A 24457-nucleotide genomic window follows, 5' to 3' on the forward strand; every position below is an offset into this window, starting at 1 on the left:
ATTAGTAAAGTAGGCTTTGGCTCTTGTTTGAAAGAGGAAGTTCGGGACTTGCCACCCAGTTCTTTTATGAGGCATGCTAGATAACCAGGCTAACATGGGGAGTCTTTCTGAAGCAAGGACTTTTCTCATTCTCAAATACTCTGTAGTTTGACTTAGTTATCTTTTTGTTAGAATATATTTTTAAATGGTGACATTTGACCTTCATCAGTGATTCCAGTTATCAAATCTTTTCAGTAATCACAGGGAAAACAATTTTGATACAAAGTATCTATGTATCTTACAATGCTGTAATTATAAATGTTGACCTATTGATAGAGTTGGCAGCCAATCTCTGAACTGAATATTTTTTTAAAAGTCTGCTCTTTTACTAAAGACAAACTCAGCTTCAGTGCACCAAATGCACTGCAGTAGCCATTACGTGTAAGTCCCCTCGTAAAAATCACAAGGTATTCAACACCCTTAAGTAATCAAATAAGATCTGTAGCTTCTCCAAACTCTGTTCAAAGTTTGGAAGGAGTTGTGCTTCCTATAGAATCTATTGAAAAGTTTATCTTGAGGATTCAGAATTTGTTAATAGGTTTCTTCAAAGAATCCAGAAATTTTTGGTAAAAGTGCCCTGTGTGCATTACTTTCTCTAATCAGAGGCCATGTTCTCTTTCAATATTGACTCCCCCCTTCACCACCACCCTCTGAAGATGGTCCTTGAGGATGGTCCTTGTCTACAGTTACACAGGGAAATCTTGACCAGTTGTTGTCATATACTTTCATTCATTTAAAAAAATCTGTCAGACTTCGAACTTGTTATTCCCTGTTAAAACTAAAATACCGTGTGCTTTTAAGCCAAAGGTTTGCATTGCAGGCCAGATTCTTGTTAACTATGACATCCTGCTGGCCATTGCAAGAGTAAACCTTCAGAAAAATGTAACTGAGGAACGCTGTGGAATAACCAAGTGAGTCAGTTTAAAGCTTTTAAGTTAACCAGTTTTAAAGTTCACATATCCTTTATCTAGAAAACACTCTAAAACTGAAAGTACTCTCATTTTCTTGTGAACAAAACTTTGTATCCCAAGAGCCTTGTGGAAGAGAAGTTCCATTGCCAAATTGGAAATATCCGATTTCAAGACAGGGCGTGCCCGCGCGCTCACACACACACACCCCACCACCCCCAACACTTCCAGCCTCCCCACCCCCAGTCTCTGGCATGAACAAATATGGTGGTGCCCCCCCTGATGTAAATGAGTGAGCATTCATGGAAGTAGTGATCCTCCATGTTACTGTGGGAATTTACCTCCTAGGCTAAGTAAGCTTCTGATTATGGCCCCACAGAATTCATGGCCTGAGCCAATGCATATTCTCCTGAACTAGTTAGATTCCAAAGAATTTCCATAAGAAAGATCGGGATTCAGTGTCTTTATAACACTGGGGAGTTCCTCAAGTTTATTTGTAACTAGTCAGAGGAATTGCATGAGCAGGACACTGAAGTGACCACGTTGTCTGATTTCTTGTGACCTTTGTGGAAACCAGTCTGTAAATTCTTAGACCAGACTTTATATCCAAGGTCAGCTATAAATACACTAAGAATATGATTTCACATCCACCACACTTTCATCCAAGGCTCTCTAATCGCTGTTACAGTTGCTACCTCATTGACCCACACTTGTTCAGTAGATAATTGGCAATAAGTTTTATTCTCACGTTACAGAGGGATCAACCAAGGACCGGATGGCAAAACATTTTATGTCTTCCACAGTATCAGTCAGTGGCAAAGCGGAACTTCAAATTTCACCCTAACTGCTGCTTTAAACTTGCTACTATCTTTATGTTGAAACAAGTTTTGGAAGCCCCTTCCTAAAATCATTTTGTAGCTCTTTAATAGTAATGTCTTTCAGGAGGTTGTGCATGATAAAATAGTTACTTCAGGAAATAGGAAAGATTGAGGGGAGGGAGGTTATTTTTACCCATTTAAAACTGTATTCTGTAGTCACACAACTTGGCATAAAAATTTGGTGTATATTACACCTAGAAAACACTGCAGGGTTGAGGTGGGGGTACCTCCTCCACCATTGTACCCTCCGCCTAAAGAGAGCTTTGTGGAATTATATAACCCCAATTCACATCACATTGTGCAGCTGTTTTTGTATAAATAGACTCCTTTTATTTCCTTTTTTAAAGTGGATTACTTTTCCACTAGGGAATGCATGCCTTTTAGTTTGTCACTTTTCCTTGAACTCTATTTTAGGTATTTACATTTATCTAACTCTCCAAAGGGACTAATTTCTTTAGTAGAGCCCACTGAGTTTTTCTACCTTTCTCTGTGTTCTCTCCTACCAACTTTGGAGAGAAGTTAAAATAATTCTGTTGGTATTGAAGTAGTCCTTTAAGACAAAAATAATCTTACTCTTTCCTTATTGTTCTCGCTTTCAGATCAACTCACAATGAAATGGAGAAGAATCGGTGAGTTGGGGATTTGGAGGGTGGAATCGGGAGTTTTGATGCATTTTCTATTCATTAAATTGAGAATTGTTTGCTCTTGACTCCTCCCACAAGTAGCACCTGATTAAAGAATTCACTCCAAGCCCTCTAAGCAGCATTTCCTGGAAATAATATAGGTAGATGAAGGGCTTGTCAGTTCTGAAGACCACACCCCCCGCCCTCACCCCTGCAGCCTCCTGCGGAATGCCTTTCTGTGTGCCTCTTCCACAAGCTAGAGTATTTTAGGTCCTAGGCAGTTTCAGCACATAGTGTTTTTTTTAAAAATTACATGCTACCGAATGTAATTGGCAGGGCTGTCTAAAATTGTGTGTGTGTGTGTGCGCGCGCGCGTACATACCCACACATGTACATACATAATACACACACACCACACACATGTATGTGTGTAGTTAAAATTTACTTGTGAGTAAAGATTCTCAGAATTCAGGCAAGTACATGCATAGCAGAAACTGGAGATAATGACTCAGTAGAGGAGCCCCACTGTCCTAACTGGGCTCCATCCGGCCATGAGCGTTAGGTAATCTCTCTCACCTGGATTGCCTCTTGCTGCTTATTTAAATCTTTATTTTCAAAATTAAGTTTGCCCCTCTTTCAGTGATGTAGCCTGGTGGGTCTCAACTCTGGTGGCACATTAGAATCACTTGTAAAGATTTTATTATTGTTTTTAAAAATTATTTTTAATGTTAAATACATTATACATACTGACACATTTGGGAGGAAGAGAATACATTTTTATTTCTGCTAATTTTATAAGGTAACTTTTTATTATAGAATTTTTCAAATACACACAAATAGAATGAATAATGTAATCAACTCCTTTGTATCCATCACCCAGCTTCAACAATTATCAACATTTTGCCAGTCTTGTATAATTAAAACCACCCTTTTTCATGGGGTATTTTAAAACAAATCTACCTCTAGTAGACTTTTTACAAAAAAACATAACCACTTGCTTTTATTATGCTGAAAAAAATTCATGATAATTCTTTGTGGACCTTTAAAAAAACAAAACAAAACAAAAAAAAACCCAGAAACAATGCCCAGACCTCACCCCTAGCAATTGTGATTTAATTGGTTTGGGTTGAGACTGTATACCAGTTTTTGTTTTTGTTTTTGTTTTTAAAGCTCCCCAGGTGATTCTCATGTCCATCCAGGGCCGAGAATCACTGAACAGGCCTCTCATTCTGATCTCAGAGCTCTCTTCATTTTGAGATACAGGCGACCTGTTCAGACTGACTAGCTTTCGTAGTGCGCTGCATGAACAGGAAGGTGACATGTAATATGGCTCTGTAAATACATGTGGTTATGTCATGCATACCCTCTTTGACAAGGGAGCCCGACTCTCAACGTCGGGATCTGAATGACATATTTCATCAATAAAAGGTCAGACCAGACCCTTACTAGGAAGGCAGATCTTGGGACAGAGCAAACATTTAGTATTATTCCACTGTATAATTGTGTAATTCTGTGTGTAAGTGAGAGAGAGAGAGACAGAGACAGAGAGACAGAGAGAGAGAGAGGAATAGTGAGTGTGTCTTGCTGCACACATGCTTCTCCATATCCCTTCTTCCCTTTTAATTTCTCTGTGATTGTGACTGGCCATGTTTTAAGTCAGAGCTTCCTTTATTCTTTAGGGATTTATATATCATGAACTGGAAACTCAAAAGTATTTCTTAAGGTGGAAAGGGAATGAGATGTGGCTACTGTTTGTCATCTTCAGATTCTTTTCCATCTTTCTGCCTTTGAGGTGAACTGGGTAAACAGAGTTTTTCTGCTAAAAATTCTTCTAGTTCTCCATCTCCCCTTTAACATTTTACTTAGGTAGGCATTTATTTTAATTATTAAAATTTCATTTCTCCACATAAGGGCTCTTAGGCTTACTTTAGCTTTGTGCCTTTCACCTCTGCAGGAATGCCACAAACTGTCAATTTTATTATTTGTTATAGTAGTTCAAAAATGTTTGTTTTCTACCTACAGTAGCCCAAGAACTTGTGCGTAGCATTGGGCATTAAATAGATTCATATGGGAGTACTAAATCAGCATGGTCCTTATCTCTGAGGAACGTAGTTTGTCAATGAGAAAGACGCAGAGAGCTTCAGTTAATATACTGAGTTCTAAGATTAAGGTATGTACAGGTAGCTTTGGAGGCAAAGGGTCTAGAAAACTGGATTTGAAATCACCACTGGGCAAGCTGCTTGTAATTCAGGCTGCTTCTATATGACCAGTCAAGTTCTGCTCTTTGAAGGGTTACTTATCTGGTTTCCTTACTGTCCTTTCTTTTTTGGAATTTGGTCTTTTAAGGTCTTCACAATTCTTCCTCTAGACTAGAGCCTGTGACAAGAAGAGAAGGAAGTACGGACTCAAATTTACTCAATTTAACCAAGCTTTGGTTGCTGCAGTCTGGGGAGGAGATTAAAGTTGCCAGGCACTTCTCCCTTATTAGTGTGGTTGCTTAAGATTTTAGGGTTTTGAGGTCAGTTAAAGAGCTGCTCTTATAATCTCCCTGGTTTTTGTAGCTGAATGCCATAAAAAAGTACTTCTTTGCTAAATGCTACTAAAGGTGAGCCATTTTTTACCTTAAAATCACATAAAAAGATTAGCGTGGGGGCCATTTTTTACCTTAACATCACATAAAAAGATTGGTGTGGCACTTAAAAAAAAAAGGTAGCAACTTAGGGGAAAAAATTAACAGTGGAATGTTTTTTTCTCTTTGATATTGCAGTTGATTATACTTGGGTTAGGGTGGTTGTTGTTTTAAACACAGAAATCTTTTCTGTGGCACTTCAGAAATTCTGAATGATTGGTATTCATCAGAACTCCACTCTGGAGATATTATACTCAACAGTACTACTTAAATAATCTTGGCATTGGTGAGAAAAGAAAAGACAAGACTTCCAGAATGGTGGAGGTGGGAGTTGGTGGTGGTGGTGGCGGCTGCAGTATTTTTCCATTCACTGGCCTAGGTAACCGTGACCACAAAAGACGCTATGAAGTAGGTGCTGGGAATACAGAGCCCAATAAAGACCTAGCCCCTAGACTGGAAGGGTTGGTTTATTATATCACTCTTGATATTTGGCCTAGGCTTCTCTGCATTTTAACTAATTTTGTGGGTCTGGCCTCCTGAGGAAACACCCTTTGTGAGTATGTGGTATATTTCTTTTTTAAAAAACTAACCTTGTAGAAATGTCTGAGAAATACAGAAAATCATACTGAAAAATTAAATCATCCATGAATCTAGCAGCCAGAGGAAACCAAGGAACCTTTGCAATGTATCTTTCCAATTGGTTTTGGAAAATAACTTTAAAAATATAGCTTAGTTTAGAAAATTGGAAAGTTCAGAAAAGCACAAAGAATATTAAAAAATCACCTATAATAGACCTTGCAGCAGTAACAACTGTTAACATTCCTGCCAAGTTCTCTCTTTATCTAGACATTTATGCATACTTTTAAAAATCAATATCAGATTATATAGTAAATAATTTTTATCTTCTTTTCGAGCTACACTATGAATGATTTCCAATGTCATTAAATCTTTTTTAACACTACTTTTTAGCGAATGCCCAGTGTTGCACCATATGGATGTGCCATAATTCATATAACCAATTTCCTACTTTAGGTTCTTCTCAGTATTTTGCTAATGTAAGCAATGTTTCCTTAATCTACCTTGTAGATAAACCTCTGTCCAACATCATAATTATTTCCTTAGTGTAAATTTATAGTTGTGGAATTAATGGGTTTGATGTTATGGGGTGTTAACGGGTTTTGTTGTTGACTGCTGGATCGTCCACCAAGAAGGTTATAGGCAATATTTTCCTTATACCTTCACAAGTTTGTAATTTAAGACTTTTACAAGTGTGATAAGTAAAAAACAAAAATACAACTGGTTTAAACTTGCATTTCTTATATTATTTGCACAATTTAACAATTTTGACATCTTTGTGTGTGTGTGTGTGTGAATTTGTGCATGTTGCTGGGGCGGGGGGAGAATTGCCTGTTAAATCTTTGCCCAATTTTCTACTGAGTCTGTCTTTTCCTTTATTTTGAAAAGATTCAATAATATAAAGGATATATCTGAAAGAGATCACCCCTTTGTGTATCACATAATTGTCCAGTTTATTATTTACCTTCATGGAATCAATCTTCTCTCACTATTTGAAGTCACTGCCTCTATTGTATACTAAAGTTTTCTTTAAGGCTAAGTTTGTTTCTAAACTTTTATTCCACTGATCCATCTGCTCTTCCTGCGCCAGCGTACATTGTTTGAACCATTGAGGTTTTATCATGCACTTCAGGATCTGGTAAAGCAAATCTCTGTACTTCCTCCCTTCTTTTTTTATTTTACCATCCTCTTAGCTATTTTCTTCAGTTTTTTTTCCTTGATGATTTTTATAACCAGTTCATCAATTCCTCATCCCCCAAACTGTTCTGGGATTTTCAAAATCAAATAATTCCAGTATAAGTTAACCTTTAAAAGTTCACATTTCTATATTAGATATTTCCATCCAGGATTTGGTGTCCTCATTTATTCAGATGTCTTTTCTATCTCTAAATTGTGTAGTGTTTCCATGTCCATCTTGTACATTTCTTGTAAAAGGTATTCCTAGATTTACAAATTTTTAAATTGCTATTGGTTTTCCATTGTAATTACTAATTGATTATTGGAAAAAAATTTTTTAATCTTTTGTTGTTGTTATATGCCCTTTATTGATAATTCTGCTGTTTCCTTCTCTTCACTGGGCACTCTTCTAGTGTGAATGCCTTTCAGTAAGCTTTTAGCAGTGGAGATTGAGTAAATGCATTCAAGCTGCAGCTAGTGGTTCAGGAGTCAGGGGCTAGAATGGACTCTTTTTTCAAAAGAAGGTTCTAGCATCTCCTTTAATAATAGGCACTCATTTTTCTGGAATGGTACATGTGCTGGCCTTGCTGGAATTAGGCAGCTGATCTAGAGAGATTACCTCTGCCAGAGTGTTCTGAATCCCATGACAAAAGATTTTTCTGTGTGTTCTGTGGGGAGGACTCAGAGCCTGATGTAAGCTGTTATTTTCATTTGGTCAAACAGTATTTCAGTGGCATCTCGTCTGCCACATGAAACCATGTCAGTCACATCTCTTCTGGCTCCATGTTCTAATTCATGGCAGGTCCCTGTAGTTGTTTCTTTTGGGGTTTGGCTTTTCAAATAGCTAAACTCGTTCAGTCAAAGGGATAGGGAGCCTGACTTTTGCACTGGGCCTGAATTCTTACTGTCTCTGAACTACCTTAACCACATTCAGATTTCTCTCTAGAATGTTGTAACAAATCCACATTGCCTTGTTGTCACATTAGGCTAAGGGCAAGGCCTGGTTATTACAAAGGAAAAATATAGGTATCAGTATGCAAATATGGTCTACGTTGATGGTATGGAGGAGCACTCAGATTTGTATCACTAGTATCCATCTTTCCTCTTGTGTAGATGGCATCTGTCCTTGGAAGAACTTGGAGAAGTATATGCTGGTGGTTCAACCAGTTTCCAGTCCCCCACCTGGAACATTGGGGGGCATTTCCTGACTTTTTGTCATAGCATCAGTAGTCAAAGGGTGAGATGGAGCTAGGTAGTACTAATTATCATACATATTTTGTATTTTTTAATTGGGTGCTAGAAAGGAAATATTAATGAGGCATACTATGTATTTCATAGTTTTAATAGAGAAGTGATTTTATAACTTAAATGTAGCCACCATGAATTGCTATTTATGCATTGTTCACTGAGTGCCAAGTTCACATACAGCTAGCATATATGACAACCTTTGTATTTTCTACAAAGAATACAGTCATAATGCTGAAAAATCTTCAAAACCTTCCAGTTTTAATTAAGATGGTAATAACACATTTGGCAATTTTCTATCAATGGATCATTTTAGAACAAGGAAGAAAGTACTGTTTTGTTTTTTTCCCCCTCAAAACATGATTTATAGCCTTCATCAGAACTTTTTGTTTAACCCATTAAGGCTTTGTTCTCAACTCAAAATCTGGATAAGGTTAGAACCTATAATCACTTTGAGGGAATAATTTTTGATCCGTTAAGATTTCATTCTTTTTACTTTATCCTAAATAGCCTCTTTTTCTCACTATATAGCTTATATATGCCAATATCTGATATTTTTATTCACTTCCAATTATCCTATAAGATTTAAAAAGCTATTTCATTGGCTAAATCTGTCTCCACACAAACGTAGGAGATAAAATGGCAAAACCTTAAATAGGCTATTGTTTATATAATTCTTTTTCTTCTTTGGTTAATAAACTTAGGCCCAGTTTTAATGAAAACTGGAACTCAGTGAATTCCAGTGTATCATGTTCCTTAAGTAAGGCTTTCCTCAAAGAGAAGGGATGTGAATTACTAAAGATACAAGATTCTACTCTTAGGTCAATATCTGCAGATACATTATTATTATTTTTATTATTTAATACAAAATGGAAGACTTGTTCTCTTTCATTATTTGATAACAAAAGAAACAGAACAGTTAGATCATGGGAGTTCTGCAGCACGTGAATAAATGAATGTGTAACCTATTTGGAAAGGAAAAAAAACTTATATGCTATGAAAGCTTGAAAACCTATATGGAGAAGTTAAGTCAAACAAGACGTGGTTGAGGCAAATGAAGAAATAGAGGGCAAAGGGGAGTCCATTCCAGAACTTACAGTGGGAGCTGATATTTGTCATAGTCTGAAGGTTGCTCAGATAAATAATTCTGCAATAATTGTTTACTACACGTTTGATCACTCCAAGTGATTTTAAGTACCTTCAAGGCAGGGACTTGGTCTTACTCAACATCGTATCGCCTGCACCTAGGAAGGTAGCAGTGCATAGTAATCCTTTGAGAAATGTTGGTGGAATAAATGAATGAGAGAGCCCAGTGTAAGTTTCAAGATTTCCACCTGTGAACCTAATCTACCCATCTTCACTCACTGGCTTCCATCCTGTTTGCTCTACACTGACTTTATAATTCTTTTTATATCTTTTTTTCACTTTACTGTAAAAATCTGAGGGAAAGAACTGATTTATACCTTCAGTGAAGAAGACTAATCTGATAACATTGCCTCCCTCACAACACAGACACATACACGTGCATACACCTGATTTGATATCATTCCCAGTCTTGACTGTATCCATGTCAGGAAGAACTTTAGAATTAACATAGTAAATTTAGGAGCCCTATCTGCAGATAGCACAGTCTACCTCTAGTCTTACTCTTTTTGTTGCATCTGTTCCCCAGCCTACCAAATCTGCTGGCCTGAAAGAGACATGGGTAGAGTCAAGGAAGCTCGAGTCTGGACGCAGAAATAATAAGGGCAGCACTGCGGATTGTCTGAGAGCACACTCGTTAGCCCAGGTGCCTCTGCCAGTGACTGAGCTCTGCTAGGAGGTCTGCCTCCAACAGCCCAGAGCCACTTACTAATGATTTCCTTCACTTGCTTATTTAGTTTTCTCTGATTCGTGGACGACAAGAGTTAAGGAAAACTAACAGAACTGTGTGGTATCAAAATACATTTTATATTTAAATCTTTAATGTATTTGGAATTTATTTTGATATTAATCTCCCCACTCCCCTGCCATTTTCTGACTAATCCATTCTTTTCCCCACAAATTTGCAGTATTATCTCCATTATATGCTAAATTCATATCTATTCCTAGGTTTCTTCCTGGGAATTTTTTATTCTGTTCACTTGATTAGTCTGTCTAGTCCTATATTAGTATACAATGTTTTTAATTATTGAAGCTTTACAATACAATTTATATATAGTATATCACATTCCTCATTCTTCTTTCTCAAAAATTTTAGTCTCTCATAAATTTCTTCTTTTAGATGAAGTTCATACTAATTTCCCAGTATTAAAAAAATACTGTTGGGATTTTTTTTTTTTTAATTAAGTTTGTAGACAGACTTGGTAAGATTGATGTTTTTACTTTGAGGATTCATACCTAGGAATGTGCTTTTTTTTTTTTCCATTTATTCAAATTTTTTTATGTCTCTCAGCAAAGTTTTATAGTGTTCTTCCCAGAGTCCCTTCCCAAACTGTTTTAAGTTTGTTCTTAAACATGCTATCCGTTCTCTTGCTGTTGTACATGAGTTATTTTAGGGTCCCTGGATATGGATACACATCTAGAGAAGTGCTTGGATTTCCAAGATTAATACTTTTTGCCCCCGTTTTTATTTTCTTTGGCCATAACAGCAGAGGTGTAAGAGGGAGACCCAGGGGCATTTTGGATGCCTCCTGCCCAGTGCTGGAGCCCCTCCTTCCCCTGCCTCTACATGATGTGGGTGACCACAAAGGAGAATTTCCTTTGCATGTAGTATCTTTACAAACTCCTTGCTAATTTTTCAGTGTTTAAAAAAAATACTACCTTTAGCATAAGCAAGACCTTGTTTCCATAGAAAATGGATTGAATTTTCATGAAATCTTTTAATGACAAAAGATGTCTGTTTTCTTGCCTGTATTTACCTAGTAAGACACTTGGGAGTTCCCTACTGATTTTAAAAGGAATATTATAGTGCATTAATATCTGTGTTTGCTCCCAGTAATCATCCTTCTACAGAGGAAGCTAGGATTGAAAAAATAACTGCTATTCATCTGAGCACTCCATGTCAGACTCTGGCCGAGGGGCTTCCCTACCTTGTCTCAGTTAATACAACAGTCTTCTCAGGTGGGCATTGCCATGCCCCTACTACTGCTGAGGAAACGGATGCTCCATGGAGTAAAGAAATTTGCTCCGGGTCACACAGGGTGTAAGGGCAGAGTTAAGATCCCACACCTTTGCTCTTAATCACTGTACTAATATTCGGTTATATAGAGATTGACAGATTCAGAATTAAAAATAAAAACAAAAATTAAAAAAATTTTAGATACTAAAACATCTTACTGAAGAAAAGTTTTAGTCCTAATTTAGTTATAGGCCATACTTTATTCTGAGTGTTACTGATTATAGCTCAGATCAGATTGTTTTTTTATGCTGCTGTAGACCAAAGGTATATCAGCCCATTCAGAATAATTAAAGCAGTATTTCTGAAGAGTCAGCAGGTGAAGTTGGTCAAAGTTCATGACCTAGGTATAAAGCATTTACATCTCTGCAATAAGAAGAGGCAGACGGGGACAGACAGGAGGGAGCCAGGATTTAGCAGAACTCTTCTCTGCTGGGGGGACAGAGCAGGGAGGCAGCTCTTGGCAACAGAAGGAGGACTGTCTGAAGAAGATAGGATGGGAGGAGATCCAAGGAGGGTTCAGATGAAGGTAGGCAGTGCTTTCCTGTTGAGGATATGCGGCAAAACCTCTGCCTGTTCCCCAAAAGGAAGTTAGACCTCGTTCAAAATGGGATGCTAGACCCCTCTGACAAGACCAGAGCCCTGGGCAGGAGACTAGTCAGGAGTGAGAAGGAAGAGCAGAGACAAGTGCTTGTCCTACTTGCTTTGGGTCCGGGGGCTCCATGGTGCTCAGGGCTGGCTCAAGGAGTCCAGTTCCCAGGGTGGAATGAGTGTGTGTGTGTCTATCTGTGTTTGTGTCTCGGTTGAGGATCCCCAGTGGGAGCTGTTACAGAGATGCCTGTTTGCTTTTTTATCTGGTTCAAGAGTTGAATTGCACTACAATGTGATGGAACTGAGCCTGCTTCACATACCTCATCCCTGCCCTGTGTGTGGTCCAGGCACCAACCCGGGGCTGTGTCTGCAGGCAGGTGGCAGGTGGGCAGGGCAGCCATCAGGCGCAGGAGTGAAGTGCTGGAAAAGGCCAGGCCAGGCACTGCCACAGCCAGAAGCTGGCTCTGGATCTCTACAAAAATCCAGAAAGCATTTCAGTTCTATCTTCATAAAACAAGGCCAGAAAACACTGAATGAACATGTATTATCCTCAGCTCAAATTAGTCGAATTGCTTATTTCTAGTTTCACAACTGGGAGTGTTCCTCAGAAACCCGCATTTGGGTAGTGAAAATCATACTTTCTGGGCTAGGCTCCCCGTGTAACTAGAAATGACGATGCACGGAAAGATGACTTTATTATACTTTTATCAGTAGACAAACTTCCTTAAAAATTTACATACTCATATCTGTAGATAAACCCACATCATAAAAAGACTAATATGATACTGTTCTGAATCAAGCAGTCTTTGCAAATACCAAGACTAAAAATGTCCAAATTTAATTTTAATTTTTGAGCTTTTTTCCTAACTCAACAATTAGTCTATAAACTTTGTATTAAGTAGTAAGAAATAAGTTGGATAACTCTATTAAGTGACTGATTATAGTTTCCAATGGTGTTTCTACTAACATGATCTATTTTCACTGCTCTTTTTGAAGAATATTATTATCCAGTGAGCAAGTACATTTTACACATAGATTCTGGGTGTAACCCACCCCTTCCCCCCGCAGCCAGTGCAATAGTGGAACAAACACCTAATGCGAGTCTTTGCTTGTGACAGAAACACATGGACAGGTTTTCAGAACAAGTAGAAGTCTTATGCTATAGTAAGGCCTTTGTCCCATTAAATCTTCCTGTTCGGGAATGAATGCTCGTCTCCTCAAGTTTGTCGAGACTTAGGGGGCCCTTGCAAAATCTAGGACAGCTCCTTCAAGATCCAGGCAAGGAGGATGGTTCAGAAGCAGATGAGGCAGAGGCTCAAAGGCTGTCTAATGTACCACTTGTTAGATCTGCCTTTGGGGGAGCATCTGAAGTTTTGATCACAGGGTGTGAGTTGACTTCCTTGGTCAATACAATTGCATATTGACCTATTGTAGAGCTTTCGGAAGCAGTTTTCTTCTTTTGGTCTGCATCCCAGCTTGTTAATACAGTGAAATTTTTAAGAGGGAAAAAGAGGGGAAACTAATTTTTAAGGTTTTCTTTAAGTTCAGCTGAGATTAGCCTCCCAGGCTCCCAGGAGCTCTGCTCAGGTCATTGTGTGTGGGCAGTGGCCATGTGTCTAAAACTCCAGAATCCTGAGCACTGCTGAAGGTGCAAAGATGTAGTAGAGGTGGACTCTGTCCTCGAGAAGCTTAAAGTCTAGTTGACGAAATGGCATAATTCATTCAGCAAACATTTATTAAGCATGTGGGAGGAGGAGGCACTGTGGCAGAACGGCAATGATTAAGCCACAGTCCCAACTTTCTAAGGAGATTGCAATGAATGGTTAAGTAACAATGCCAAACAATTCAGGCAGAACAGTGAACTTTCCAATGAATAATGTAAACAAATAAGTACTCAGAAAATGGAATCACGCCCTGGCTGGATAGCTCAGTTGGATGGAGCATCATCCCCGATACATCAAGGTGTTGTGGGTTTGATCCCCAGTCAGGGCACATACAAGAATCAACCAATGAATGCGTGAATAAGCGGAACAACAAAATGATGTTTCTCTCTCATCAATTTTTTAAAAATTTAAAAGGAAAAAGGAATTTCCGTGGGCTAGAGTGGCCTGTGAAAGCTTTAAGGAGGTAGTGGCTGAAGAAAAAACTCTGAATCTTGGCTGTTTCTCACATTCATAGAATCTGACAGGTTTTAGAATAATGCCCAAACCAAGATTTCAATGAAGTGGTAATTTCCAAAAATTTGGGAACTTTTATGCTTCTGGTCAGTCTGTGACTGAAGGCTCTCTCCTCAGGTGTCAACCATGGCTTCTGTTTCACGCAGAATTTCTCCCTCTTGCACTCTGTCCTGTTGCTCCGCCCTGCCACTCCCCGAATCACACGTGGCTATCTCCGGCTGCTCAGCATGCTTACGAGTGCAGCAATATCGATGATGTACTTTCTCATTATTTTTGAAAAATATATTTAACTTTTGAATAGCAATAGTCTACATGGATGAAAAACCAAAAAGTGTAATACGTTATTCAGTAAATAAATGATCCTCTTTTCCTTGTCCCAGTCTGACTATTCCCTGACTTCTCTCTGCCCAGCTAGTGTTACTAGCTTCTTATATATCATTCTAGACTTTATGTCCAATACAAGAAAACACATATAATTTTTCCTCCATGTTATATGCACACTGTGCTTTTCTTCACTTGATATATCTGAGTACTTTCCTAATAGCACATAGAGCACATTCTTACTCTCTTTTCATAGCTGCATAGTATTCTACCATATAGATGTACCATAATTTATTTAATCAGTTCTCTACTGAAGTACTTTTGGGTTGTTTCAGTCTTTGCTATTTCAAATAAAGCTGTCATGAATAACCACACACATATGTCATTTACATGTGTACAGCAATGATACAGTTATAGTGATTTAGTGGTCCTAAATGGGAAAAGAGAAGTATGGCTTAAAAGGATTCTCATCCTGGCATGTCACTGTTGTGTGAATTTGGATATTCTCTATGGGTTACATCATTACCCAGAAACCTGGAGATAACCTGGCTATCTCCTAATAATATGTCTAATAATAACATACTAGTCCCTATCCTGACACATGTATTAAAATAGATTTAACTGTAGAAAACCCTGGATTTTGCTTCTCCTTGGTTTTCACCAGAGTTGCCCAGTTTTAAAAGATGTATATTTGGTAAGAGGTCACTGGGGGCATTTGTCATCACTGGGCCTGGGCAACTTCATACTCTTAGAATTTTGTTTTTAGGGGCACCTTCTGGCCCACCATGAAATTCTGAAATGCCACTATGATCTTGTTTCCATAGACGGGCCCATCTTCGCTTGTGCCTGGAAAAGTTGAAGGGGCTAGTGCCGCTTGGGCCTGAATCAAATCGACACACTACATTAAGTTTATTAACAAAAGCCAAATTGCACATAAAGGTAAGTGTATCCTTGAGATGCTTTTTTATTTTTACCTGTCTGTTAAGGGTTTGTTTGTCATGGGGACAGCAAATGTACATCTGCAGGACAGCCTTCTCCTCTAAGCCTTTCCATCCTGCCTCGTAGATGAATCACAAGCACCTCAAACTCAAAATGTCCAGACCCATCTGAGTATTTCTTACCCCAGGCACCAGAAATTAGGTGGTCCATCCAACTGCCATCTGATTGTGCAAGCCAGAAACTCGGGGTCATCCTCGTTAGCTCTTGTTTCTAGCCATATATCTAAGTTGTCTCCAAGACCTAAATATTTCACAGCCTTGTCTCTTCCCTTTTCACCCTGCCATCATCTGCTGTGATAAACTCCTGAAGGCCTCCCTCTGAGCTTATCTCCATGCTCCCCAAGAACAGTCCTCCCTGAGCTCAAGTCAGCGTGTCACTCTGTTTAGAATTCTTCTGAGCTCAGGACACACTCAGCCCCTTGCTTAGCCTGACCTGGCCCTCCCTCACCTGTGTGCAGCAGCCTCCCATGCCATTACACCACCTTCTCTCCTCCAGCCTTTCTTCCGGTCCCGAGCACTTGTCATATTCTCTGACCACAGGGTCTTTGTACTGCTTTCCCCTCCTTTCTTCACCCAGTTAACTTCTTATCATGCTTCATATCCCAGCAGAGGCGTCACTAGCTCAGGGTAATCTTCCCTGACCTGGTTACCTTCTTCCTGTGACAGGTGGTCCTATCCTGGATGTTTCTCTCCCTCTCAGCAATTGTCACAGTTGGCATCCGATGGTGATTTACGTGACAGTTTGGTTGTGTCCATCCTGAGACTATAGACTCCATAGGAAGGGGCCCAGGTCTTTGTGGTCACCTTGTGTCCCCAGCACTTCACAGAGGGTCTGGCACAGAGGTGACTTTAGCATGTAGCCGGAATAGCAAAGGGTGAATAAACTGTATTCAGGCTTTTGAGAAACACAGCCCAGATCACTGTGTAGCATGTTTTTATAGTCATGCTTGGACAAATATCACTTTAAATATGATTAGTAGCCTGCACGCATGACAGTTCTGGGGGGGAAAGGAATCTGTTTAAAGCAAAACAATCATAATTAAACAATCTTCTTAAATATCTGAAGACTAAGAAGTTAGAGGACAAATTTGTAAAAACAAGCGGTCTATGGAAATGTTTTCTAAGCTCTTATGTTGGACAATTTGGAATCAGGACTTCAAAAGGAACTATTATTTCCTACCGGCAAACAAAAGTTGAGATTTGGCATGACACAAAGAAAGTGCTTCTGTAATGGGGACATGTACTTGAATAAACGCACATTTAAGGGGGAGTCTGTTTAAGCTCCGGTCGCATGCAGTGCTCTAGTTCAGAGATGAGGTGTTCAGGGTATCACTGCAGATAAGGGAGACCAGGTTAGGGGTTCCTGCCTGCAGTCTTTTCAGTACCAAATTGAGGGGTACCAGGATGCTACAGTGTCAGCGCTCACCCCTGGAATCCCTGTGACAGCACAGGTACAGCCCTGTCCGTGCTGAAAATACTAGATGAAGATGGGAGTCACTCACTAGCCAGTCAATTTCCTGTCTCTGTGAGAAGCTGGACAAGTGACAGACCAAATGGCTTTTGAGAAAATTGGCAGTTTTCACTGCTAGAGAGGAAGAAACGCGGTCATTGCTAATTTTGAAATCTGCCTGTGAGCTCCAACAACTACCCCTTTGACTTGCAGAAACTTGAAGATTGTGACAGAAAAGCCATTCACCAAATAGACCAGCTTCAGCGAGAGCAGCGACACCTGAAGAGGCAGCTGGAGAAACTGGGCATTGAGCGCATACGGATGGACAGCATTGGCTCCCCGGTCTCCTCAGAGCGCTCGGACTCCGACAGGGGTGAGCCCTCTCTCCACATCCTCAACCACCTCCCCCGCCTCCCTTTTTCTCTCCCACCTGCCAGAGACAGAACAGAGAGGGAACTAAGAACCTGCTTGTGGCTTAGACATGATGAGTAGTGTGGCCTTCAGTAGCTAGTGCCTCTTTCCTTTTAGTAGTTAGACACCAGTGTCCAAAGAAGGGCTTGACTGGAATTGCTTTGATTTTGAGCCTGAGTTTTCTGAAGAGTGCCTTCATCACGGTCTCTCTTTCTTGTCCTCCCACAGAAGAAATTGATGTGGATGTTGAAAGCACAGACTATCTCACAGGTGAGCTGGACTGGAGCAGCAGCAGCGTGAGTGATTCAGATGAGCGGGGAAGCATGCAGAGCCTCGGCAGTGACGAGGGCTACTCCAGCTCCAGCATCAAGAGAATAAAGCTCCAGGACAATCGCAAGACGTGTCTTAGCCTATAAGAGAGAGTGGTTGCTTCGGCTGCCCACGGATGGTTCTCCCTGTCGGATCTGATTAGGTAGTGTATTGGACCAGCCCACAATCCCCTTGCACGTAAACTTCAGTGTATCACCCTTACCAAAATCAGTTTTGTAAACATTTTCAAGGAAGTGCTTAGGATTGTGGGTTTCTGATTTCATCCACTAACTTCTTTCTCTCCATAAAAATTCGTCTCTGAGAGACTGTACATTCCAATCAATTTGAAGCACCCAAAAATTCTTAGAGCGAATAAGCAACTTTCACATCTCAGCAATTTATCCCTCTTGTTTACTGTCCCCATGTATCCTACCAGACCTTTCTTAAAAGTTTTCTGGCTTACTATGTTACTTGCCTAGCAGAAATGTATGAATGTGTCTTGTGCTTAGGAAACTGAAGGAAACAAGCTTCTAAAGTTGAGATCTTGATCTCAGAACTCCAAAGTAAGCTTTGAAAGGGGCATTTAAGAGCACTTAACCATGGACCTCACCGGAGTGAGGAGTCAGGAATACCTCCGCAAAACACCCTTCACACACCCCTGTGCTCATTCCCCAGACCCGCGTGTGGATGGGAGCAGTATTTCTCACTCTAAAAATGGACACCTGGAGAGCATGGCTTTGGGGTTGCACAGCTTATAGAAGTTCCAGTATTGTTTGTTCCCACAAACAAAATGGTACAATCTATTTTTGTGCGCTGCTTTTGGGACCACGCTGTGTACTGCTATCCCCAAGGCACATTTCTTCTCAAAGTTTGTTATGCTACTTGTCTCTGGAACATTTTTTTTTTTCCTACCTCAGAGATAAAGGAGATCTCCATTTCCCACTTAACACAAAGTGATTATGCCTCCCCCCTCCCCCAAATAAGTGACATTTGGTCCAATTCTAATCTATTTTCCTATTTAACTTTCAGCAATAACTGAGCTTTGGCGCTAGCTGAGCTAGTGTCCATCATCAGTGAAAGGAAAAGTCCACATTTCTACTCTGTGTTGCAGGTGAACAGGAGGGGCTGGTACAGTGTTACTAGAATTCCTCTCATTATTTTTGGATGCACCCAGAAACTTCTTTATGGAGGTTTTTGGGTTGATAGTTTAAAAGGCTGATTTTTCTTTTTGGTTATGATTTCTCCCTTAAGTGGTCTCCCACTTTGTAGCATTTTTATTTAAGCTAAAACAGAGCACATGTATATGTACATAAGACACATTAAATCTATAAATACTATTTATTCATTTTATATAACTAATGTAATGGAAAATAAATTCTTATGACTTTGTGCTTTTATAGATGTTCTAGAAACTTTGTATGTAGGTATCTACCAAATTGGTTCATTCCCCTTAATATTTTTGCATTCATATTTTTGAGGTCTTGATGTTTTCAGCCTCTGGCTAATCTTTTTCATTGAATTTAAACCATTTGTAAAATCTGTGATGCTGAAACAGTATATGTCACAAAGTGATGAGAACATTCCTAAAATCCATAAGACGCACTGCAACCTAAGGGCTCAAGGGCTGAACCAGTAGCGGGCAGCCACCCTGTGCCCCTGCTGGCCTGCAGTCTCTAGCATGCCACAGCCTCACACCTCCTCCAGCACCTCCACCTTCCACACAACTAAACATTCAAACACACTCTACACAGGAGCTCATTCTAGACATGAAGAGCAATGTAAACAAAGCAAGATTACTTTTGTGTTTTCTCTTTTTAATAATTCAATATATTAAAAAAATTTTAATTGGAAGTAGTGGACTGCTAAATGATCCCAAAGTCATATGTACCTCTTCTGTTCTTGTTTTGTTCTGGTTTTTCCTTCATTTTGGCTTTGGGTGGGGGGAGGGGCAGGAGACACGAAGGATTTTTTTTTTTAATTGTTGGAACCTTTTCCAATTACCAGCTGAAGATTTGCACTGAACTACAACTTGTATGCCTTTTGCATTTTTAAAGCCTGCTTCCTGAATTTAAGCAGAGTGATAGTGTTCAAAGAGCCAGCTCAGCCTGTAATATGTTTGAAAAAAGATATATCTGCACTTTGAGGTCCCTTTCGAATGCCATTCGCTAGACCTCTCAAGCATTTTGTTAATTGCTACATTCAAGCGCCTCACAAGTCCACAATAATGATGCTGGATGGCATCAAAAACTCAAGACTTTGGGAAAAGCTTGTGGGCTTGCATTGGGGGAGGGAAGGGAACAAAGTATGTGTATTTGTTTGTTTAATTTAGAAATAAGGCATCTGAGAGATGCCATTATTTTCTGTGTTTTAATTGTTGTGCCTTTGAGTTAAACTGCATTTTTGTCTTTTGGTTGAAATATGAAATGTACTGTCCCAATATAAAACAGTAATTATTTGACCTTTGCACTGTTTGTCTGGTCCTTTTCAATATGACTGCATAGAAATGTGGAACTTGGTAGATCGCTATATTTTTAATGCACTTGTGATAGACTGACACTAGGGTTAGACATTACTTTCAAAACTCGGAGTAGATGGAATCAGCATGCTAGACGGGCCTCTCTCTCTGACCAAAACTGTAGCCTTCAGGACCAGCAAACTCAGCCCAAGGCAGCTAATCCCCTTCCCTCTATGGCTGATGGACAGCCCTGACTCACCAATCTGTCCTCTCATTCACTGATCCACCAGCTTGACTGTTAAGAGCTATACAGTCTTTTTGGTTGTTTTGGGGTTTTTTCCAGCAAAATGAAAAACCTTTCTATTAGGGTTGTTGGGGGGAGGGGATGGGCAAAGATATAAACCCCAGCCGTTAAGATTTTGACAATTGTACGTAATAGAGATGTGTATAAATATAGGCACATACATATTTTTATGTGAAAATTGATTTTAAGAAACTAAAAGAAATCTAAACTACATTCTTATCGATTCCATTGCAATGCAGATGGGAAAGTAAGAGTATGTAGTCCAATTTAATTTTATGCAGTGAGAAAATATATATGTGTGCTTCTATTAACATCCTAGAAAACATAACTGTCCATGCCTGGTGGCTTAGAATGGTGGGCCGAGCACCTAGGGCATTTGTTTTTTGTTTGAGTTTTCTTTTGCTACGCAGAGATCTTGAATTTTTCAAGGTGCTTGCACCTATCTCCACTCACAGACCTAATGCTAGGTAACGATTCAAAGAACATCACATTTTTTAGCAGGACTTAGATTCTTTTCCCTGTCAGCCTAAGACTAAAATAATTTGTGTCCATTCAGAATTGAGCACGAAGTAGGCCCTGACCCTGCAATTGGCCACTTGAGTGATTTTGGGTTTTTTTAAATGGGCATGTTCCTTTAACCTCTACTTTTTTAAAAAGAAACAAAGGGACCTTACTTGGGCTCCCAATGGGCCTCTCTTCCTCATCCCTGAAGTGGCGAAGAGCAAATCCTAGGGTGTGGGGAAAACAAACTGTAAATTGTGTAGGATTGTGATGTTCAAAATGACTGTCTAGCAATATCTTGGGGCTTAAGGGATTTGGGGCGCTTTTTTCTTCTTGCCTTTCCTCATCCATTAGAGAGAAAACTTATTTTTGCAAAGTATATACATACACATTATTATTTAGGTTTTTGTACCATACTGTATGGACAAGAATATCACTTTCATTGTGCTTTATAATCTATTTATTCCCCCCAACTCTTGGTCTTCACTTGTTTCACCAAGTTTCTTTGCCTTCCCCTTTACCTGCCCTGTGTGTTGAACACCAGGAAGTCAAAGGCTACAAGACAATTTCCTGCATGGCGATCTATATATTATTTTTCAATGTCTTAACTCTCAGATGCAGTATGTTTAGGTAGCTGGCTACTCATTTTAAAAATCCTTTCTGGGAGATGACAACCCAAAGGCCCTTTTAGATGAGGTGGTATTTCTCACTCTGCACGATCAGATCTCTTTGTTTTTTTAAGATACCAGGGGGTAAGGGGAAGGGGTGCAATATGATTTATCATGGTTTTTTCAATAATATTACATGGGTGATCCTCCTACATTCTTCTGAAAGAAGAAATAATTGCCTGTCACTACTAGTCAGCTATTGAATGGCTGAAGAAATTGAGTATCTTTGTCTCCTCAAAAATCATACAATGAGAATCAGTAAGACACCCAATCCTAACATTTTATCTAGGTTTTTTATTTTGATTTCTTATTCTCTCTGGGGGGCGGGGGGCATTCTTCATTTTACCTGAGAACCAAGCTTGCCTTTACCCCTTGTCCCTAGAATTGGTGCTCTGGGAATGTTGCTGTTAACCACCAACGTTGGGGGCCATCTTCCTAATGGTAAACACAGCCTAAACAGGGAGCAGCAGATGAGAGTATGCAATTCTGTTTTCCAGATGTTTCTTTATGTAAATACAACGCCAATGTAAATCCTGTGTCAAGACATAGAGAATGGTGCTTTTTACTACAGTTAGCACATGCATTTTTAGAACGACTACGTGTTTTAGAGAATCTTTGCTGTGTACATGTAAACGTCTGTATTGTTCAACTGTTAACAAATAATAAATTATTTCATTATTAAAGAAATCTTGGTCTTCTTGATGTTTTGTACCCCCGTTTAACCTCATGCTTTTTACTTACAAAACTGAGTTAATCAGATTTCTTTTTTCTTCTAATTTCATTCACTGACCAAAGTTTTTAGCCCTTGGATCCTGTGATAAAAATTTCAATTGTGTGGCTTCGGTTGAGCCCATTTGTTGATCAGAACTAGTAACAGTACAGGCCACTCCACTTACCATCAGTGTCCCCTGCTCTCGCACTCACTCTTGGCTCCTTCCTCATTGTGACCCCTCTACTGCAGGCAGCATACTGGGGCTGCAAGACAAGCAGAACTTCCTTCTCTTTCCAGCAGCCTGCAGTCTGATGGGGAAGACAACACCAGTAGAGTTAGTTGCAGAATAAAGTTGTACAGGGGTGTGCTATGAGAAATCACAGAGGTGGTGGCATTTGAATTGGGCCCTGGAGAAAGAGTGGGTATTTGCTAGGAGAGGAGACTTGCAGAGAAAGAAGACATCCAGTGCAATAAGGCAGGTGTTCAGGGAAGAGAATAGCTCCTTGGGGCTTGGGTGTGGCCTGGAGGCTGGGAACATGCAGTGGGCAATGGGATCTGTGCAGGGAGGACACCACACTGTGAAAGACCTCACATACTACACAAGTCATCCAGAGAAGGAAAGGTGCCCAGTTTGGGTTGGTTCTTTTATATATTAACCCTTTTAGTTCATTTAAATTTATAAATTCATGTAACAAGTAAGGATTGAACATCTGCTCTGTACCAGGCTTGATCATACAGCAAGACAGGCCAAGGAACAAAACCTAAAACCCTGCCCTCTGGAGCGGTCTTTTCAGTGTAATTGACTAATGCTGGAGCTCACCAGAGCTCCTGTCCTCGGCCTAGCAAGTTCGCTGAGCTGAGCGCACCACCCTGACCTGACTCTTGCTCCTCCAAGAGAGCACTGGCTTAGAGTCAACCGGAAGGAAAAAGGTGTCTTTATCCTTCTTGACCAGTGACTACTTATTCTAAAAATGGCCTAAAATTTTTGAAAAGTTTTTATGGTACCCTCAAAGTTAACTGTGTGGCATACAGCCTGCCGGTCTTGTGAAAAAGGATCTTTCTGGTACCTCTACTTGGGAAAGGTGCCCTAGCTCTTCCACTTTCTCCAAAACACAGAGGCTGTGTGCTGGCCTGTCTAAGACGTGATTCTAGGACCCACTTCTGAAACGGGCTCCAAACTGAACCCACCAAAGAGTGAATTGTCAGCAACATCAAAGAAAACTCTGTTCTACCATGGTGTCAGGATCCCCATTTACTGAGGCTCAGTAGAGGAAGCTTTGAACCATAGATAATTAAGATGACAGCTTTCACAGAAAGATAGCCTCCCACAAGTTGACAAATCTTGTTCCAAGGTTTCCTGACTTTGTCCACAGTTGCCTGATTAAGTGTCCTTCATTGTGCTGTATGTGTCCATGTCACAGTAATGGTCAGCTCACATGTAGTGAGTGCTCACTAAGCCCTGAGTGCTCTGCTAGGTGCCTCCTTGACCTCAGCCCTCGGGGGAGGGGAGTGCCATCATGATCCCCATATCACAGATGAGAGGGGAGGCATTTTACCCAAAGTCCACAGGGCTAGAGCGCTGACTCCAGAGCCTCACTCCTTTGCCTCCATTTTTGCAAGACTTGTGTCCAACTATAATTAATTTTCCATGTAGAGCGACTTTTCTTTTTTAAGCCTTTGAATGCAGTGATTCATTTACTGTAGAGGGGTCTTAGGTTTCAGTTAATGAGGCAGAAATTGGGGGTGTATGAGACAATCGTGGATTGCCATTGCTAAGTTATCACGCTTCCCTCTCTCTTAACTTCCCTCTCTGCAGTTCCTATTGTAAGGGATTACTCGGACTCCTGAACCTCCTGGGGGGCTTGTGGCAATCCCCCAGCATGCTCCTGGGGGAAGACCTCCTGTCCAGGGATTGAAGACACTCTTTCTACACCACATCTTTTTGGTTGTGGGCCCTGTGACATCACTTGACTTATTCAACCAGTATTTACTAAACACAACTTCTGCCTAGGCCTTGGAGTCCCGTAGATATGACCTGGATGACGAGGGACACACCAAGTCTCTGCCAAGAGTCTCTGGAATAGCAGCTCCTTATTCCCATTGCTTTCTTGGGCCTTCCCCTCAAGTAGGGACACTTGGCTCCCAATGACCGAGGGCCCCACAGGCAGGGATCCACAGGAAGCACTGTCCAGGGCTCGGCACTAATTGTGTGGCAAGGTCTCCATGTACTCTGTCTTACATGGAATTGTTGAAGCCTCCTGGTGGAGACCAGTCAAAGTGGATGGGGCTGCTCACTACCGACTAGAGGCGAACATAATGCCCAGAGGGA

At 40.2% G+C, this 24457-nt stretch overlaps 1 protein-coding gene across 1 annotated transcript; it reads left to right on the plus strand.

Annotated features, from left to right (window-relative positions):
* Nucleotides 1–2399: 2399 nt before the first annotated feature.
* On the plus strand, nt 2400–22080 carry MXD1 (MAX dimerization protein 1). Its single transcript, XM_054586803.1, has 4 exons — nt 2400–2454; nt 15145–15259; nt 16982–17141; nt 17408–22080. The coding sequence occupies exons 1-4, from the start codon at nt 2441–2443 to the stop codon at nt 17593–17595; spliced, it is 477 nt and encodes a 158-aa protein (XP_054442778.1). The 5' UTR covers nt 2400–2440; the 3' UTR covers nt 17596–22080.
* Nucleotides 22081–24457: the final 2377 nt, after the last annotated feature.

This window comes from Pteronotus mesoamericanus, unplaced genomic scaffold (genome assembly GCF_021234165.1).
Source record: "Pteronotus mesoamericanus isolate MK-2021 breed Mesoamerican mustached bat unplaced genomic scaffold, CSHL_Meso_final contig_98, whole genome shotgun sequence".
Classification (NCBI taxonomy): domain Eukaryota; kingdom Metazoa; phylum Chordata; class Mammalia; order Chiroptera; family Mormoopidae; genus Pteronotus; species Pteronotus mesoamericanus.